Source organism: Ctenopharyngodon idella, chromosome 4 (genome assembly GCF_019924925.1).
Source record: "Ctenopharyngodon idella isolate HZGC_01 chromosome 4, HZGC01, whole genome shotgun sequence".
In the NCBI taxonomy this organism is placed as follows: domain Eukaryota; kingdom Metazoa; phylum Chordata; class Actinopteri; order Cypriniformes; family Xenocyprididae; genus Ctenopharyngodon; species Ctenopharyngodon idella.
In genome coordinates, this window is record NC_067223.1 from 19,472,095 (window position 1) to 19,492,989 (window position 20,895).

Consider the following 20,895-nt stretch of genomic DNA (forward strand, 5'->3'; position numbering starts at 1 on the left):
ATAACAGTGTCCAAACACCCAGAAAAACTCCTGGTGAAGATCCACGTGACACACTATTATAAAGATGTCGTTTATTAAAGAGGAGAGTGAAGACTTGAAGATTGAAGAAGTATTCAGAGTGAAACAAGAAGATACTGAGGAACAAACAGGTTGGTTTCATTCTCAAAGCTGAACTCATTTGATCCTTATTAAAATGTCCATCTCTACAGAAATGAGTGATCTTTTTGAAGAATTACATATGAGTGTCCTAATTAAAGCATTTTTATTTGACATGGAGCAGATCACATGACCAGACAAATACTAATGCTGCCTTCATATGCTATTGGAAATTTGATTATTCCACTTCTGAAGTTGTGATTACGAGCTCATCGCATTCAAAACGGGAGGGTGTTCATGTGCAATTTTTACCTAGAAAACTCGTATTTACGATAATTCAGAGAGCAGCCTTCAAGCGAACATGAGAAGATCCCACTTCCACATTGAACATGTGTATAATGACATGAAGTCGCACATTAAATTAGGAAAAATAACACTGAAGTAGCATAAACAAAATTATTTAATTTAAAACTTAATTATGCCACTCTATTAAAAATTTTTATTTATGCAAAATAAATGTTATCAGCGTACATAAACAAAAACAGTTCGGTAGAGCCTGCTTGATGTGCGAGAACAAACCTCATTGTTTCTCGCACGCCAAGCGAACTCGCTTGCGCTTCGGAAACTGGCAACAGGAAATGGCATGCTTTAACACTGTAATTCACTCCCAGAAACACATTTCAATATGCCACGAAGTACCAAACATGCTAGAAACACGTTAAATCATGCAACACTTGGCTAAGTGCTAAAGTATGCGAATAACGCCGCAAAACAGGAAGTTGTTGTAACTCAGGCATACAATGTCTGATCTGCTCCAAACTTTACAAGATTGATAATAGTCCTGTCCTGAAGACATCTACATGTTGGCAGCAGGAAGTGTGGCACGTCGGAATGACTTATTTCCCACTCGCTTACATGCATGTCAGCCACTATTCACTGTTTTCCTAAGGCCAATGGGTAGCGGTCAGCCCGGGTGCGAGGGCCCTTTCATCGCTGCTTGCAGCTTTAATTAATTATTTTTTTGTTTAAAATTGTTGTTGTAGTTCTCAGGGTTTGACACATTATTTTATGTCTTACTGGTGTGTCAGTGGTATTTAAATAAATGTTTTTGTATTAAACCACATAGCTTGTCATTCATTTTAGTTAAGATATACTGCGGTTATACTGTAGTCAAACAATGTCTTTAAGGTCCCTATTGAAAGTCATGCCACAGTGTATTTTTCACATAGATCAGTCATTCTCAACCAAGTTAAAATTGGTGTTAACTTGTATTTGTCTCTGTTGACCTTAGACCTGATGCTGCTGAAAGAGGAGAGTCACGAACTGAATAAAATGGATCATTTCATAACTGGAGAAAAATCTTTTTGTTGTTCACAGACTGAAAAGAGTTCAGCACAAAAACTGGCTCAAAAGACAGAAACCCTTAATCGCCACATGGGGATTCACTCAAAAGGGGACAGTTTTTTATGTCATCAGTGTGGAATGAGTTTTCCAGACGTAAAGCTCCTTAAAATGCATGTAAGAATTCACTCTGGAGAGAAACCTTTCAAATGCCAGCAGTGTAAAAAGAGTTTCCAATTAAATAAATACCTTAAGACTCACATGAAAATTCACACTGGTGACAAGCCTTTCACATGCTCTCAATGTGGAAAGAGTTTCTGTCATAAAGTAAGTCTCAAGACTCACATGATGCTTCACACTGGAGAGAAGCCTTTCACCTGCAAACTGTGTGGGAAGAGCTTCTCACAGCAAGGAAATCTTACATGTCACATGAGAATTCACAATGGAGAGAAGCGTTTCATGTGCTCTCAATGCAGTAAGAGTTTCAGTCATAAACTAAGCCTCAAGACTCACATGAGAATTCACACTGGAGAGAAGCCTTACACCTGCACCCAATGTGGAAAGAATTTTACATATAAAGAATCCCTTGATATCCACTTAATAAGTCACACTGGAGAGAGTCCTTATACCTGCAAACTGTGTGGGAAGAGCTTCTCACTAAAAGGAAATCTTAAGACTCACTTGAGAGTTCACACTGGAGAGAAGCCGTTTGCCTGCCCTCACTGTGGAAAGAGTTTCACACATAAAGGAAACCTTGAGGTTCACATGAGAATTCACACTGGAGAGAAGCCTTACACGTGTCTTCAGTGTGAAGAAAGTTTCACATATCATAGAGACCTGAAACGTCACATGCAAAATCATTCTGGAAAGAAATAGTGTTCATCACTGTGACTAAATATTTAGAAAAAGGAGCAATTTCTAAAATTATCTGCACATTCACTCTGGATGAAGAAAGTTTAATTGTGATCAGTGTAATAAAACACCTGAAAAATCATGTCTATGTGAGAACCTATTTGTATATTTACTCGCATACATATAGCCATCCTAGGAGTATATATATAACCTCTGACCCGACGCAATGATGAACGTGGAAGCGCAGAGGAGAGAGTAAAACAAAACACCGGTCATGAATTAGAAGTATAAAACGAGATATTTTAAAGAGAAATGTCAAAGGATTTTGATATAAAAGAGGAGCTTAAGGTGACCAGCCCTGTTTGTTTGATCCATGAGAGGCGTCTAAGCTTACGCTAGCCATACATCGCGTCACGGGTTACTCATTTCGCGCAACTCAACTTGCGCAGTATGCGTACAGTCGTGCACTGGAAGCTAGTTATTTGAATTTATAAAGTTTTAACAGAAACGCATTACTTCGCTTCAGAAGGCCTTTATTAACCTGGAGCTTTATGGATTACTTTTTTTTTTTTTAATGGATGGATGATTTTTTTTGTTTGTTTGTTTCAAAATGTGGCCCCCTATTCAGAACCATTATAAACCTAGGAAGAGCAAGCATATTTTTTAAATATATCTCAGAAGATAGTCATATACAAATTATAGGATGATAAATTTCATTTTTGGGTGAACTATTTCTTTTAAAGGGTTGGTTCATCCAAAAGTGAAATTTCTGTCATTAATTCTGTCATGAGGGATTCGCTCTTATGTCGTTCCACACCCGTAAGACCTTTGTTCATCTTCGGAACACAAATTAAGATATTTTTGATGAAATCCGAGGGTATCTGATCCACACATAGGCAGCAACATCATTGCACCTTTTGACGTCCAGAAAGGTAGTCAATGTGACTGCAGTGGTTCAACCGTAGTGTCATGAAGCGACGAGAGCTTTTGTGCGCAAAAACAACAAAAATAAAGACTTTATTTAACAATATGAACCGTTGTCATATGTAGTGAACTGAACTTCTGTTAGGACAAATATTTGAGGGTCTCAGGAGTATACTTCCACATCCCTATGAAGCAGCTCCTCATTTCCTGGGACAAGCTCCATCACTCAACCCTTATATGCATTATATTTCCCGCTGACGAGTTGATGTGTTTATTCAGAGGAAGTGTGCAGAAAGGAGACGAGCCGCCTGGCAGAAGCCCCTCTCATGACGCGAATTCGCGTCTGTTGTGAAGTGAATTTCACGCGCGAATGAAGCGAGTAAACTCAAAATTTTCAAGCGTCCAACTACGCGCGAACAACACGATTTATTCGCCCAAGTCGCGTCTGGTGTGAACGCCCCATTAGAATGATGGACATCATCGAGAATGCTTTTGGCATATTGGTATCGCAGTGGAGGGTCTTTGGTCGTCCACTTGATTGCAGCATCACGAACACTGTGCACATTGTGAAGGTCTGTGTGGCTTTGCACAATTTCTTAGCACACACATATGCTTCAAATCCATGGAACAACAGGTACATTGTAGTATTCTCTCAGATTAAACTTAAACTCAGAACAGATGGATAGTGACACAGTTTCTTCCATTAACTCACTTTTACTCCTCTTTTGCTTTAGGCACAGCATCAGAACAAGCCTACAACGCCATCTACTGTACACAGCATACATTCCCTCAAACTACACTGACAACACCAACACAAATGGAGACATAATTCCAGGGGAGTGCAGGCGAATTTTAGATGGCGACAACAGCCTTCATGATCCAAGTCACCTCTCTGCTGGTCGAACTGCCTTTCTAAAAGGGAAAAATCTGGCAACATTCTTCCAAACACTCCACGGCTCTCTTCCATGGCAGGACAGAGTAGTCAGAAGAGTACTGCTCGATGTTTAAGGACATTAATTTGGATTTTCATTAATAAAACCGAACGGCATGCAAACCACATTATACAACCAATCAGACCGAACGGCATGCAAACCACATTATACAACCAATCAGACCAAACTGTTTGTTCAGACCATAGTAATAAAGAATTGCAAGATGTGGCCAGCTCAGTGCCTAAAGTATTAACTTTGTACTATCTTTTTAATTTTTGATCTTTTACATTTATTTTATTTTAACATTTTACGTGATGTTTATTATGCAAATAAAGATTAGCCATCATTCTGTATATGTTGATACAAACAAGTTCTTTGTGGAAGTGTGCTTTTATTAGTGTTTCACTTAAAATGTTAAATGTGCACAATATCTTTAGTTATATAAAGTATGCAAATATATTTATACTCAAGCCAATATATTTACAATATAAAGCTTTCATTAAAAATACACTGATAATCTGCACAACACAAAGCCCTGGTTTATTTACAGTGTTGCCAAGCCTATGTCCAGATGTGCTTTTCAATCAATTTCTTGTTTACATGCTTACAAGGAGTTAAGGGATTGGATGATTTAGTTCATGTAAAAGAAGATGACATTTTGGAGTTTATATGACATATTCAATGCAGAAAACTTCTTAGTGCCTGGAAAAATCAAGGTAAAGATAAAGTTGATTAAATAAAACTCAAAGAGGACGTGATAGTGTAAACTGTGTTACATTGCATTGCAGTATAATTGATTACTTTTTCAAAACAGCATTGTGGTACTGTAACCTGTTGAGGTTCTCCCCTTGGTTCCCCCTGAATCCAACAGTACTCTTGGTTGACCTTCAACAAGCTCCTTAAGCAGTCTATCATCAACCAGTGTGTCACATTCATGGCCTGAAAATTTCCCTGGAACATAATGCCAGCAGGTATACAGAGTGTTGTTGAGAATGGCCAGAAACCAAATGATTAGAATCCTTGCTGATGAAATGAGAAAACACGACACAAACCCTACCAGATCAGTGTCTTACTGTTACTCACCAAACAGTGACTTTTGCCGACATGATGGATGACAGGCAGGTTGGGGGTGGATATGTATCTCTACTGTCACAGTTGAAAATATGAATCGAAAAAGTACACTAAGTGATCATTCTAGTGTCATTACTTTGGATCATAGAATCCAAACAAAGTACCATTGACTCATATAGCTGTACAAGATGGCAGCCTGCTCTTCCACCTGGTGAAGTTATGACAGATTCATGAAGGAATCTCTGGAGCAGAAAGGGGAGACATTTGCAAACTCATGGAGGGGTACTATTGCCTCCAGCGTCACATGATCAATGCAACCCCATCCTCTACAATTACAGATTTAAGAACCAAATGGCCCTATCTCTTTGTCAATACAAGATCTTGACCAAAAATTGTGCATACAATGCAAGAGGTGAGCACTCTTTAAAGTTTTCTCCAGCACATCCCAAAGACTTTCATTTAAGGTCTGGACTCAAAGGTGTCAATTCATGTGTGAAAATGATTCTTCATGCTTCCTTCCAACCATTCTTTCACAATTTGAGCCTGATGAATCTTGACATTGTCATTCTGGAATATGGCCATAATTTGTCTTCCTACATGGCTGTTTAAGAAATGAAAAGCTACACGCTCCATCAGTTAGGGTTACAGAAACTGTTGCCAAACATTTAACATATGCTAGAAACATAATAATCACTGCAATGATCCAATCAAAGACTCTTAAATATTTGACTTTTTAAATTCAAACAGCGACTTTTTTGGCCGGGCAGTGTATATGGCCATTTGAACACCTCACTGACAAAAATGTGCTCAGACTTTTGGAATCATCTATTCAGGAGTGTGTACAACTTATTATTCAGTTTTAAATGCAAACTGCTCCAATGACGATGCTTGGAACATACTCTCCAGAGGTGAAAATGATGTGGCTGCCATGGTCCTACACAGCAAAATCCCCAGAGTTAAATCAACTCTGCTCAGAGAACATATTTTAACTCTAAGTTAGAGAGGGACCATAACACTGAAGCAGAGTTAAAGTTAATGAGATAATATGCTGTTTGTGGAGTTGTTTAATCAGATCTTGAGAGATTTAATGTCTTTTATCTTCAGTTGAGTTCATCTTAGGTTGTGGCTGGAAGTCAGTTGTAGTTTTTGTGTTTCTCTTAAGTGATTCTGCTTGTTAACAGCAGGTGTTCATCACTAATGCGCAATCATCAATTAATCACCTTAATTATCTCATTAACTTTAACTCTGGGGATTTTGCGGTGTACAGCTGTTCCACACGTATGTATTTCACAAGTTCACACTTACATATAATTAGATAAAGGTTATGTGTATTTGGCTTGCTGTCCAGGGGAATATGCTCCTCCCGAACTTTGTTAATAAAACATCATATACATACACTAACATTTTTCTCAAACATGTATATATTGTGAATTTAATCAGATTTTATTGTTTTTAATTTACTCTGTATTTGTATCTATATTTGTATTTACAGGGGGGTATTCCAGAAAGCAAGGTTATCTTACCATCAAACATACCCTAAACTCTCGGTTGATTAACCCAAACCTTGAGTTTTTGTTCAGTGCTAACTTTAACACCTCTGATTGGCCATTGCTTTCAGGAAATCAACAGACATGTCAGGTTGTGGAACTAGCTACACTAGCTAAATCCACTACTAGATTAAGAATAACTAATTGGGTGATATATCAAAAAGATAAGTGCAGTAATTCCAAATGAATGTCAAAAAAATAAATTAGTTAATTAAATCCAAAACTAAATCTCTCGCTTTCTTGCCGCCCTAGGCGGCTGCCTAGTTCACCTACAGGCATGTGCCGGCCTATTACTTTTCGACAATTTTAAATGCTTTTCTCCAGTGTGAAGTCTCATGTGAATGTTAAGGTTTTCTTTAAGTGTGAAACACTTTGAATACTTCAAGAGATGTAATTTTAAAAAAAATCAGGCCAAAATTAAGTTAATTTGGAGAGTTTGAAACAAATTGTCAAAGCTAACTTTTCTTTACTCTAACATGTACACTGAACTCTTGGTTAATTAATATATACACACACACAAAAATATATATATATATATTGTGCAAAATCTGTTACACCCACTGGAACCTCATCAACAGGTAACACATTATGTATACCTCTTAGGTTAACTAACCCTGGAACATGTGGTAAGAAAGATGACACTGGCAGGTCATCTAACTATTGGTTTGTGGTGATTATGTAATAGGTAGTTGTTCTCTGGGGCTCCACCTTCTTTTGACGAGAGCTTCTAATTGAAAGTGACACTGACACTGTTGTTTCATGTTTAATAGGTAAAGCTGCTTGCTTTAAAGCAATCTATTATATGAAGTGTTATATAATAAATGTGATGTGACTTTACCAGTGGGCCACATTGCAGAGCTGGTGCAAACATACCACAGAGCTATGATAAGAAGCCTTCACAACTGCTTTTTTCTCACAGCATTTACTTTGTTGTTGAAAGGAAAATGTGCATCACATATCTACACATTCATCTAAACAGGTATTCACCAAGTCTGCTGCTCAGATATTTTGAACTTCTTTTTACACGTAAGCAAAAAACTTCACGATTATACAAGGGCCTTGAGGGCAGGCAAACAGCCTCTCTATAATGTACGCTTATGTGAACCTCAAGGTTTCCTTCCTTTCTGCATGCCTTTCCACAGTGATGGAACATGAAAGGCTTCTCGCCAGTTTGAGTTATTAAATGGTTCCTAATGCGCATTTCACACTGATAAAATATAAAACAGTTCACTCATAAGTGAATCCTCATGTGGTACTTTAAGGTTACTTTATATTGGAAACACTTTCCACAGTGACCACATATAAACGGCTTCTCTCCAGTGTGAATTCTCATGTGCCTGTTAAGGATTCCTTTTCGGATGAAACCCCTCCCACAGTGTTGGCAGGTGAAAGGCCTCTCTCCAGTGTGAGTTCTTATGTGTTCTTCAAAGTGTCCTTTTTGATTGAAACTCCTTTCACACTGAGGGCATGTGTAAGGCTTCTCTTCAGAGTGAGCTCTCATGTGAACTTCAAAGTGTCCTTTTTGTTTTATACTCTTTCCACACTGAGGGCATGTGTATAAATTTTCTCCAGAGTGAACTCTCATCACGTGGACTGTAAGGTTTTCTTGTTGATCAAAACTCTTTCCACATTGAAGGCACGTGTTAGGCTTTTCTCCGGTGTGAACTTTCATGTGGGCGTTAAGGCTTCCTTTTACAGTGAAACTCATTCCACACTGTTGGCAGGTGAAAAGGCTCTTTTTAGTATGACTTCTCAAGTGGCAATTAAGGCTTCCTTTTCGGTTGAAACTTTTTCCACACTGTTCACAAGTGTAAGGCTTCTCTCCAGTGTGGATTTTCATGTGGTCTGCAAGGTTTCCATGTTGACTGAAACTCTTTCCACACTGTTGGCAGGTGTAAGGCTTTTCTCCAGTGTGAATTCTCATGTGCCTGTTCAGGCTGCCTTTATGAGTGAATTTGTTTCCACAATGTTGACAGGTGAAAGGACTCTCTCCAGTGTGAATTCTCATGTGTTCTTCAAAGTGTCCTTTTTGATTGAAACTCTTTCCACACGGTAGGCATGTGTAAGGTTGTTCTCCATTGTGAATTGTCATGTGAACTTTAAGTTTCCCATGTTTATCAATACTAAAAGATTTTACTCCAGTTATGAGTTCTTGATGATTCTCAAATTGACCTTTTTCTTCTTTTTTATTTTGTTCCTGGCTGTCTTCTTTCAGCGCCATCAGGTCTAAGGTGAGAAAAGACCAAAGTTAATCCCAGTTTAATGCCACAAATCAACAGCCATAAAAACATTTAGACATATAAAGCATCAAAACCAACATCTAAATGCTATACCCATTAATCTACTGAAATAGATGTTACATGTAATCTGAGAACCCCTTCTCAATATTACTAACATTTCACTTTCTTTAGGACCTATCCTAAAAACTTTCAAGCTGGCAGTTAAACCCTTAAAAAAGTTTGACTGGTTAATTGTAGACTCATCTCAATCTCCCATTTACTAGAGATCAATAAGCAAAAACTTTAAAGCGAAAACAGAAAAGAGGACCAATTCCCTGCTCAACCATCAGACCAACAACTCGTCGCACAGTAATTCCATGTAATGATTTATTAACAGAGAACATTTTTATTTTGAACTTCGGCATGACCCATCATGATGGTCCAAACGCCGCTGGCAGATGTAGTTACAACAGGGTTCCTGCGCATTTTTAAAGTAAAATTTAAGACTTTTTAACACCTGAAGGAATAAAAATTAATACTGTACATTAGGAGTGTGCAATATTGACAAAAGGAAGTTTATTGATAATTAATGATATTTTGCTGAGTGTGTTTTTGTGCCGATACCACGGCTGGATAGGCCTGTTGTGGACAGCTGACTCACGAAGACATTCATATTATTCATATTCTAAACAGTGGTTATTTCACAGCAGAAACAGAAATAACATTTTTATTAAGGGGCAGTATTTGCCACCTTAAATTGATTTCCAGGGCCATTTTTACCTTTATAAGGGCATTTTTTCTAAACTTATTAGATATATGCATCACTTTTTATGTCAAACTCTAATGTTCAAATTAAAATCAATTAGAATAATAACACAGTATTGTAATATTACTACTATATGAGCAATTATCATGCGAACAGGCAGAGTGGTGCAGGTAATCACAGTCGTGCTGGTATAGAGCCTTATCGTACGACTTCAATATGTTGTTGTACAGTATATTAAAATAACCTCACTTATTATGCATTTGGTTGAATTCCAAAGCACTTCAGTTTAACAGTGTTCAACCACTCTTCAACTTCAGCCAGACCACCTTACGAAGAAAGTGTAAAACTCTCGCAGTTCAAAACGCTACGTCCTACACCTTCCGTGTTCAAATTACGGAAAAAAAGCGTAACTGACACGACATCCGTTACGCTTTCTTCCTAAATTGAATAGGGAAGGCGGACTGGCGGAAGTTAGATATTTTACTTTATAACTTGTTAAAAATGGATGTTTTTCTTACACGAGTGCATCGCTTCGCTTCATTCTTCAAAAATATAATTTACTTCTGTAGAGCTGGACATTTTAATAAAGATCAAATTACAGAGTTCAGCTTTAAGAATGAAACCAACCTCTTTGTTCCTCAATATCTTCTTGTTTCACACTGAATGTTTCTTCGATCTTCACATCTTCACTCTTCTCTTTAATAAAGACCCTCTTTGTTTGTTCCTCAGTCTCTTCTTGTTTCACACTTAATGTTTCTTCAATATTCAAGTCTTCACTCTCCACTTTAATAAACGCCATCTTTATAATAGTGTACGTGGATCTCAGCTGCTTCACCAGGAGTTTTTCTGTGTTTGGACAATTAAGATGAGAATAATTAACAGAAAGAAAAATTAATCCAAACTAAATCTCTGTGTGTCTCAATCAGCTCCCTAGTTCAGTAGTCAGCGCACTGGTAAGGGAGTCAGTCAGAGTGAGAGTTAATGGCTTTCAATCCTGACTAAAACATAATTAGCAATAAATACATACATACATAAATAACTAGCACAAATTAATAAAAGAAAATAAATTTTTTGAACACTTTAAATTTAATTTAACATTATTGAACGATCTGTATATTATATTTAATAAATTCAACAAATAAACATTTGCAGTTGGTTTGTTAAAGTTGTCATTACACGTTTGTTTTCTCGTTACATTTACACTGTTTTGATCAGCGTGCGGCGCTTCGAATCACTGAATCATTACGCAAAACATTTGGTTCAATTAACTCGGAGTTTCAAAAAGCTTCTTCTCTTACAGTATCAATTCGTTACTGCCAAATAGTGATGGGAGAAACGAGACGCACCTTTTCTGTTACTCATGCATGGGTGCACTTTACTCACAAAACGTTCACTAATGTTATTTACTACATTATAACGCTACAACCAGAAATAACTTCACAACTCTCTATTAAGCTATCTGAACTGCTTATATTGAAACATTTCAAACCAAACCTTTCTTCAGCTTTATCACAGACGCAGGAGCGCGCTGCGCAGCCTTATGATGTCACATCTCCAGACCAAAATAAAAGTCATGATCACACTTTAAAAAATAATAGAAATTTACATAAACACATTTTAATTTTAAGATAAATTATTCATGTAAAGTTTGAATCACAGATTCTCAGAGCTATCAATACCTTTGACCATTTTTTTTCAAGAAGGTTCAAGTGTTTAAAAGTTCAAATGTTTGATAGCGGCCATTTAAATAGGGCACAAAAACATTATTTAAACAATCTATTAGTGTGGCACTTGGAGAGAGGCAGTGACTCCAGATTTAAGTGGATGTGGACAAATATACACAATATTACATTAACATTAAGCAAACCTTACATTAATACTCACACAGCAGCATCAAGGCCTTTTGATGCATTAAATTTGAGCGGCCACATTTACATGTCAATGACTGCGAAAAGCAATCAGCAGACCTTATGAAATCAGTTTTTACGATCTGAGAAACAGACATTTATCAAAATAATAACTACCCATATATATTTTAGAACTGATATTCCCTGATATAGAACTGATGTTAAAAAATGTTTTTTATTTAAATATTATCAAACAGTGCACACAAGTTTCAGTGCTATCATAACTAAATTCACACAATCTAACCATTTATAATAATAGTAATAATGATATACATTTTACAGCCTTCTAAAATAACCAATAGTCTCTCTATATAAAAGCAAACTACATTAAAAAAAGGATTTTACACAAAACTTTTAATAAAATAATCATCTAATAATCATGTGTCTCTCATAACAACTACAAATCTAAGGCTGGTCTGGCGTCCTCATTAAGGCAGGAACACACCAAGCCGACTTGTCGGCCGTCGGGCAGTTTTTGTTCGTCAGCCGACTAAGTTTTCTCAGTGTGTTCCGCAACCTCAGCTGAAGTTGGTCCTCGTCTGCTTTTTTCAACATGTTGAATCGGCATCGGAGGTCCGTCGGGCCATCTGATCATTCTGATTGGCTGTTCAGCTATTGCCACCTGCTGGTACGGAAAGGCATTTCATCTTGTGCAGGCGCAGAACGGACGTGCTACTTCGCCGTCGGCTGTCGAGCGTCGGTTTGGCGTTTCAGGGCAACTTTGGACCCAGATGCTGCTGACTTGAGCCAACCCCGCAGTCTGCTTTTGCCGCCACTAGTTCATCGGCGTCGGCTTGGTGTGTTCCTGCCTTTAGACTGAGCTCAGAGACTTTCACAGGAATGTTTTTCATGAGATGTTTTAAGTACGTTTTGCACTTGATGAAAATTGGCAAAAATGCCAGAGGAAACGCTTAAAGTATGAAAAAAGTTTGTGTTTTCCTTCTTGATTGAGGTGAAGTCTGTCGTCCTTGTATCGGTTTTGGATTATTTTCCCATTTTTGAGAAATGGTTTTGTAGTGTTTAGAAACAGAATATTTCTTGTTTGTGAAGTCCAGTGTTGAAGCAAGCTGTTGCATTGTTTGATTGTAGTTTTCATCGTGGAGTCGTCGTTCAGTCGTGGTAAAATAGCGCTGATTGCGAAATGCAGAATGTGTGGATTGACCAGTGAGATTCTTGATATGAGAGTTTTCATTCGCTGGACGACAGTCGATGCAGACGCTCCACTTGCAATGTCATTTGTTCCTACGTGGAGAATCACTATTGTGTAGTTGTGTAATTTCTCAAAGAGTTTTACGTCTTGTTCAATGGATCTCACGAGAGCTGTGTCTGGATGAACCCAGCATTGAGTATTTGGAAAGTAGTCCTCAATATCCAGACACATTGAGTCTGTGAGGAAGCAGACCTGTAGACCTGTGAGAGACAAATACTTGTTCTTACTGGGTTCAGAATTATAATTATATTGTATGTTTATTAATATTGCATGTATTAGATGTTTACCGTTTGGTATGACGTATGTTCTTCTGTTGATTGTAGTTGTTATTGTGCTTTTTTCTAAAGAGACATGGAGAAGGTTAAAGAATAAAATACATCTGTTACAAAAGATCCATTGAGAGTTTAAACCATCTACTGTTGCAGTTTGTTATAAACTTACTGACCATTTTATTTACTCATCAAAGCTTTTACATGAAAAAAAAAAAATGTAGACAGCAGCAGTAACTATCAAGCTGTGTCAGCAGGAGAAATGTTTTATTATAGGCTGCTCTTTTTGACTTATTTGTTGCTCACCATCTCAATCAACATTTTCTGCTATTTATCCTATTTATGTCCAGGTATGTTAATATGTTAGTATTGAAATATTTTGTTTGTAAACTGTTTCTGATGCTCTAAATTGTATGAGGTGTAACGTTGAAACCCTAGGATCCAAGGATCAGCATTCTTCCCTAAACGTGATCAGATGGACCAAACCGCAGGTCGTAGAGACATGTTCAGTAGTGTTATTGTAGTTTTCATGTGAATCACATGAAATTGTGAATAACAGCATTCTTTCATTTCTTTCCTAAAAGAAGCATTTATACTCACAGTCCAAGCACTAACCAGTTACACTACTGGATGTACACCTGGTTGTAATGGTGCGTTCACACCAGACGTGAATGAAGCGTTAAGCGCGAGTGATTTACATATTAAATCAATGCAAAGACGCAAATAGACATCTGGCGGCGCGAATTGAGCGTTTGACGAGCGTAACGTGAATATTCGTGCCGCGTTAACCAATCAGGAGCTTGCTCTAGTAGTGACGTGATTACGACGTAGCGAGCGGAGGCAGAAATCTGAAACAACAATGGAGGACAAAATCATCGTCGCTGTACAATACATCTTCGTACTTTTATAGAAACAGGAATAAAAAGGATCTTGCTTGGAAGAAAGTGAGTGAGGAGGTCGGACAATCCGGTAAGTTGTAAAAAAAAGCCCTTTACTCAATTTGAGCTATATATATATATATATATTGAGACTACAAGCTAGCTAAAGCCGGCAAATTGAGCTTATTCGCCGTATTTTACAACTACTTTCCCGCTGACGAGTTGATGTGTTTATTCAGAGGAAGTGTGCAGAAATGAGACTGGAGCCGCCTGGCAGAAACCCCTCTCATGACGCGAATTCGCGTCTGTTGTGAAGTGAATTTCACACGCGATTGAACCGAGTAAACTCAAAATGTTCAAGCGTCCAACTACACGCGAATAGCGCGTTTTATTCGCGCAAGTCGCGTCTGGTGTGAACGCCCCATAAGACTTGGCTGGACATAAAATTAGTTTAAGTTCTGCGTAGAATTAATTCCTGTTGCATCATCAAGACGTAGCACAGGTCTGAGACTAAATCATACGCCTGGTCAAAGGTAGGTATAAAGTGAAAAGGCATCACTTTTTCGGACTGTTTTCGGACACAAGTTTACACTTTCTTCATAATTTGAATACAGAAGGCGGTCGGGCGAAAGTTAGATATTTTACTACATAAATATGGATATTTTTTACACAAATGCATCACTTCTCTTCAGAAGGCCTTTATTAACCCCCCGGAGCCGTGTGGAGTACGTTTATAATGGATGTGTGCACTTTCTTCAGCTCATACTCATGACCCCTGTTCACTGCCATTATAAAGCTCAGATGTATCTTATTTACTTCAGATTGTCCAAGTGATGTTTTAAACTGTTTTAAATTCTAGATGAAACAAAAGTGATGATGGAAAAGGCATTTTGATATGAAACATGGCAGCAAGTCTGTTGTGAAAGGTAATAAATGATTTTCATTGTTTTCAATTCAGAAGTTTATTTTGGGTTTAATGTTACACAAATTATTTGATGCATGAAGTGGTAATAATGAATGTTCAATATGGAATGTGCAATCTTATCATGTTCACTTAAAGGCAGCATTAGTATTTGTCTGGTCATGTGATCTCAACATGTTTGTCCACATGACGGACCCGCTTCATGTTAAATAAAACCACTTTAGTTGGGACTACTCATAAGACATTCTTTAAAAATGACCGAGATCAGCTTTGAGAATGAAACCAACCTGTTTGTTCCTCAGTATCTTCTTGTTTCACTCTTAATTCTTCTTCACTCTTTATGTCTTCACTCTCCTCTTTAATAAACATGTTTGTTTGATCCTTAGTACCTTCTTTTTTCACTTTGAATGTTTCTTCAAACTTCATGTTTTCACTCTCCTCTTTAATAAACGCCATCTTGATAATAGTCGCTTCACTAGAAGTTTTTCTGTGTTTGGACACTGTCATGATTAAGATGAGAATTAACAGAAAAAATAAATCCAGTCTCAATCAGCTCCCTAGTTCAGTAGTCAGCGTAAGATTTAAATACAGATTGACTTCACTATTTAAATAACAATTGTTAATAAATAGCATGAACTAACAATGATCAACATTTTTTTACATTCATGTGAATTTATAATATTTAAAAAAATATATATAATTTTATCAATCAATTATCAATGTGTTAATTTGTTTGTTCGTGCATCAACTAGATACTTATAATATTTTTTAAAAGCATATATTAAAATATAACTAGTGCTGGGCAACGATAAAACATTGCAATTAATCGCAATTAATCACATTATGCGCAAAATTCAATAATGAATTCAAAAGTTGTGTATTACGCTCTTATTTTGAAAGTACTGCTATATGAACAAAAGTGCAGTAACAATAACATTTGGTTTGCAAACATAAATAAGGTGCTTTTTTACAGCAGTATTCCCTTTACATAGTAGCAGTTAAAATATTTCTTGTAAATCTCATCTTAAACATTAACATAATCAAATTAAATATAAAACTAAAGCTATTTGCCACTGCCAGAGCATTAATGTTTTGTCTAGTTTGTTATAGGAAAACAAGTTATGCTCAGTCCAGAGCCTTGAACATAAAATTATAAAAGGCACCTTCCAAACAACAGCAAGTTAACATTTATAAATCTTTTTTTTTTCTTTTCTTTTTTTTTCCTGAACACGTACCAGCAGAAACATTTTTCTTTTATCAGGGAGCAGCACAAACAGTCTATGTTCAGTAGCAAGCATAGCTGTGAATACAAAACTTCGATTTTGTATTAATGTAGATCAGAATTTGTGTGCGCAACGATTAAAATCTGCTATTGTGGATCCGTGACACGCCTGCTACCACTAGATGGCAGTATAGCCTGCTAAACAGACAACGGCACTGTAATCAAGCATTCTTCCTCATATAAGACGCTTTAAGTGGCTTAAGAAAGTGATATTGAAGCACCAAATTAAGTACACACCTTATTAATAAAACATAGCATACCTTGTACAGACAAGCAGAAAAATATTAACGCGATAACGCGTTAACTTGCCCAGCCCTAAATATAACATTAACTTATGAAGTGCTGTAAAAATGGTTGTTTATTTATTCCAGGTTGCAGTAACTAATAATGACATATGAAACTTTTTTCATAAAATGTTAAGGCCCGTTCACACCAAGAAAAATAACTATAAAGATAACGATAAAGATATCATTCTATAAATCATTCTAAATATAAAAGAATAGCAGTGTCCACACCACGGCTATAACAATAATGATATAGAGAAACGATATCGTTGGGATCACTTTCAGAAATATTTTTTTTCCCAGCAACACTGACAGCCAATCAGAATCCATTCTAATTTAAGGGCTCGCGCATTTTAAATGGCAGACGTCATTGCTAAGAATTGCCAAGATCAGGAAAAAGCCACCACTGTTTGACAAGTCGAACCCTCTTTTCAAGGATACTTTAAAGAAAATTAATATATATGGAAAACAATCAGCCATGCTCTCGGAATAAATGGTGAGGAGTATGGACGATGATATCATTACACTAGGCTAGCAAACAGTGTAACATAAAATTACCTCAGGTATTTGGTTTCGATAATACTGTCTTGCTTCCTTTGAAGTTGCAGTGAAAAAGACTAGGTGTTGTTTTTATTCCACTATATTGACTTCGTCAGCTAAATTCACTGTTAGATTAGATTGATTACACTAGCTATTCACTCGAAACATAGCATGCTGAGGACATCTGCTGGTTAAAGCTGTGTAAATGCAACAAGAACAGCATAAACACTTTGAAACTGCAGCGTGTGTGTTTAGAATAAACATACCGTTATCGTTTGTTGGTATGGGCGCAAATATAGTTATCTTTCTTGGTGTGAACGGGCCTTAACTCACTATTTTACCACTATTTACTTCCATACCATTGCTTTTGGTTGGGTCAGTTCCTCAAAACTGGCAGAGGCAGTCTTTGCCCTGGTGATCTGCAGCATCTTATTTTTCGCAGCAGACTCCACCAGTTGCCAAAAAGCCAAGAAATGCTTGTATGAGGCAAACCTAAGAATAAAATTATAGCTATGAGATATGGTCATAATCATAAACATAAATAACAGATAATGTTACATGTTTTTACATGCAGACCCACACAGTGATAGATGAAAGCAGTCAACATATAGCCTACTGACAAACAGAAAAATGTTTAATGTAATTGCAACAACATTAGGAAACCAACCTGGTGTAAAAACGAATATTCTTGTCTGCTCCAGCAATGCATTGTAACCCAAAATGGGACTGCAACTGTACAGTTTCTAGCTGATGTTGTACTTCGTCCACTTTATTCTTCAATTCCTCATAACTTATGGTCAGTTTACTTGCCATTGCTGATTTTGCTGGATTGATGGTAGTCATGAACAGGTGCCATTTTTGAGTTTTACCAAAGACTATAGATGTAGAAAGACGGTTCACTCCTATTACTTGTGAATGGGAGAAACCCAATATGGCGGAATACATCCCACCTTCTAAGTAAAAGAGCCAATCGCTGATTGATAAAGTCATTGTGTCACTGCAGCTGCCGTTAGAAGCTCCAGTTCCCAGAGAAACCTGAGACTCGCGCTTAGGACTGCACATGCGCATTGGCTCGTCTAGCCTGAAGGTTTTTTCATTGCTATTTGAGCATAGGAAACAACATTCATGGGACAGTTCATGTCAGATGTTGTTGCTGATTTGAAATATGCTATTTAATTGTGAGTTTAGCAAAAGTTTTTGAGTTTTCAGGATTCCTCCATTCATATAGTTAGGACTTGGTCTTGGATCCCCCAAATAGCTGCCTGGAGGACTTGCAAATTTGGCTGCCGAGTGAACAGACTTTCCTTAAAAGGTTTCCTTGAAAAGTAATCTCCCAAACATTCACTCTCTGTGATCGTGATTCCATGCAAAATTAGAAGGGACAGTTCCCTTTTTAAGTTTCCTTAGTCCCTTAGTAGTCAAAATAAAATCATCACGTTGGAAATGTACACTACATACTCTAGTGTTTCTTGTAGGACTGAAATGGTCCCTGCGAATTTTGGCTAACCACTGAGCCCGAACTTCAGAGTCAATCGGGAACAAATGAAAGCTTATCTTGCCGTTGTAACGAGATGAATTAGCACATTGAGGTACGCAGCAATGTAGTGATGATCTTCTCTCCTGTCGCTGATAGATTAGTTTGTTATTTTTTACTTTAAAATCGCTCATATTCGCTCTCTTCTCCTCTTCCCTCACAGTTTACAGGCGCCATCTTGTGAACCGAGCCCATAAACAACATATTTGTTTGTTCCTCAGTATCTTCTTGTTTCACACTAAATGTTTCTTCAATCTTCATGTCTTCACTCTCCTCTTTAATAAACGCCATCTTTGTTTGTTCCTCAGTATCTTCATGTTTCACAGTGAATACTTCTTCAATCTTCATGTCTTCTTCACTCTCCTCTTTAATAAACGCCATCTTTGTTTGTTCCTCAGTATCTTCTTGTTTCACTCTGAATGTTTCTTCGATCTTCATGCCTTCACTCTCCTCTTTGTTTGGACACTCTGTCATGATTAAGATGAGAATTAACAGAAAGAAAAATTAACCCAAACTAAATCTCTAAACGGGGCTCAATCACCTCCCCAGTTCAGTAGTCAGCACACTGGAAAGGGAGTCAGTCAGAGTGAGAGTTAATAGCCTTAAACCTGATTATCTACATATTATTAAAAGAATGCAAATTACACAGACATTTAATATTTAGTTACCTATAATTTGTATTTATAGCACTTGATTCATTTAACTTAGTTTCTCAGTTTCTCTCATCACTACTTTCCAGTGACCAAATTCGTGTTTATGATAAAACTCATTTACGATATTGGGATTGAAATGAGACGCACCTTTTCTGTTACTCATGTGTAGATGAGCTTTACTGACAAAAACTAACGACCATTAATGTTATTATGTACAGCATTACAGTTATATTCAATAATAAATTAATTTCACAGTTCGCTATAAATTGTCTGAATAGTCAATATGGAATTAAACACTTTCAAGTACAAACTTTTCCTCAACCGAATCAGATGCAGGAGCGCGGTGCAGGCTTATGACATCACACCATCAGACCAAAATAAAAGTCTTTTCCACAGGCTAAAATCATGGAAATGTTCATTTAGGAAACACATATGAATAATATATATATATATATATATATATATATATAAAAAAAAAAACTTTCGACCCCTTTTACAGATCCCAAAAGTGATCAATAACACTGAGCTTTTTTAAGAGATTTATTAAATTTGATTAAAATTAAATTTGAGGGATTTAAAACAATGGATACAGTCTGTCTGAATGAAACACTAAAATTAAAATGGTTAAAATAATTTCTTGTAAATGGTAATGAAAACTAGTTTACATTTAATCAGATTATCTTTATTAAAATGATCAGAATTTGTGCTGAAATGTGTCTATAATAGATAACATACCTGTACCTGTTCAGTTTCTTCAATTGTCGGAAAATATCACATATTCGGTTGTTACTCCTCATTTACCCTTATCAAGAGTAAATGGTGTTCAGTTTCTAGATACAAGATTCAATAACCCGTTTGTTAGAACGTGTAGGAAACTTCAATCTTCAGCAGGATTGTTTATTGAGATCGTACTGTGTCGAGCTGCAGTCATCAGGTCTGACTAAAGCAGTGAAACATAGGAGTTTTATATACATTTTAGGAGGCCGTCCTTATAGGTGAAGACAAAGCACTCAATCACAACCTTAAAGTATGCAAAGGATGTAAGCAGTTATAATAAGTTTCACCAGCTCTAATTCAATCAGCATAACTACAGCACTCGTTATCATAGAGATCAGGGAAAGTCACACCTCAGGTGTTGCATTCACACTTAACTCAGGTGTTGATGATCATGAACTGAATTAAAGGAATGAGGCAGAAGCACCAAGAGCATCACAGACAAAAGGTGAAAAGCTGCACTTACCATGAATTATATTTGTGTTCACACATAGCTAAAGCAAAAGAGAGTAATTTAAACATTTTAATTGGCATTCATCCTTCTGCTGACTTTCTATGGCTATTATTTAATTTGGACCAAAAGAGTAGTTATATTGAAACAACTGATCATCTTTTAATGTCCAATCATAAATAGAGTTTTCAAGAAGGTTATTAAATGGTTTAATAAATCTATCTATAGAAAATAAATGTATTATTTGGAGAAAACAAATAGTGATAATGCAGTTAATCACATTAATTGCATTAATCATTTAATTCTGTACTAAAATTTTGTTTATTTTCCCCAAATAAATGATTGTGTTCCCTTTTGTCACTACCAAAACAATGACATGTTTCAGTAGTGACAATTTTAGATACTTTTTGAGTTTAGCTCAAAATGCTAATCAGCACATGGTT

At 36.7% G+C, this 20,895-nt stretch overlaps 3 protein-coding genes across 7 annotated transcripts in view; 1 reads left to right on the forward strand and 2 right to left on the reverse strand.

Moving 5' to 3' along the window:
* Positions 1–4,613, forward strand: part of LOC127510633 (gastrula zinc finger protein XlCGF7.1-like) — a 101,774-nt gene extending 97,161 nt beyond the window's left edge. For 2 of the 4 annotated variants that reach the window (XM_051890464.1, XM_051890465.1), the window contains exon 3: positions 1,388–2,431. In XM_051890464.1, coding sequence (XP_051746424.1) covers positions 1,388–2,313 — 926 coding nt within the window. In that variant the 3' untranslated portion in view covers positions 2,314–2,431. Of the gene's footprint in view, positions 1–7; positions 150–1,387; positions 2,432–3,947 lie in introns of those variants that run through there. The other 2 variants (XR_007929686.1, XM_051890462.1) reach the window with 2 other exon arrangements.
* LOC127510642 (gastrula zinc finger protein XlCGF26.1-like) overlaps positions 1–18,693 on the reverse strand; it is a 172,765-nt gene extending 154,072 nt beyond the window's left edge. Inside the window, exons 1-3 of the mRNA XM_051890492.1 lie at positions 17,708–18,693; positions 17,400–17,532; positions 15,222–15,434 (exon numbers count right to left, since the gene is read on the reverse strand). Of these exons, the coding sequence (XP_051746452.1) occupies positions 15,222–15,390 (169 nt within the window). The 5' untranslated portion in view covers positions 15,391–15,434; positions 17,400–17,532; positions 17,708–18,693. The remainder of the gene's footprint in view (positions 1–15,221; positions 15,435–17,399; positions 17,533–17,707) is intronic.
* Positions 7,513–11,324, reverse strand: LOC127510651 (gastrula zinc finger protein XlCGF57.1-like). Of its 2 annotated transcripts, none has more exons than XM_051890504.1 (3): positions 11,243–11,324; positions 10,376–10,594; positions 7,513–8,989 (listed from the first exon to the last, which is right to left on the reverse strand). In XM_051890504.1, the coding sequence occupies exons 2-3, from the start codon at positions 10,545–10,547 to the stop codon at positions 7,995–7,997; spliced, it is 1,167 nt and encodes a 388-aa protein (XP_051746464.1). In that variant the 5' UTR covers positions 10,548–10,594; positions 11,243–11,324; the 3' UTR covers positions 7,513–7,994. The 2 variants fall into 2 exon arrangements, with proteins under 2 accessions (XP_051746464.1, XP_051746463.1); XM_051890503.1 differs by having other exon boundaries at positions 11,095–11,248.
* Positions 18,694–20,895: the final 2,202 nt, after the last annotated feature.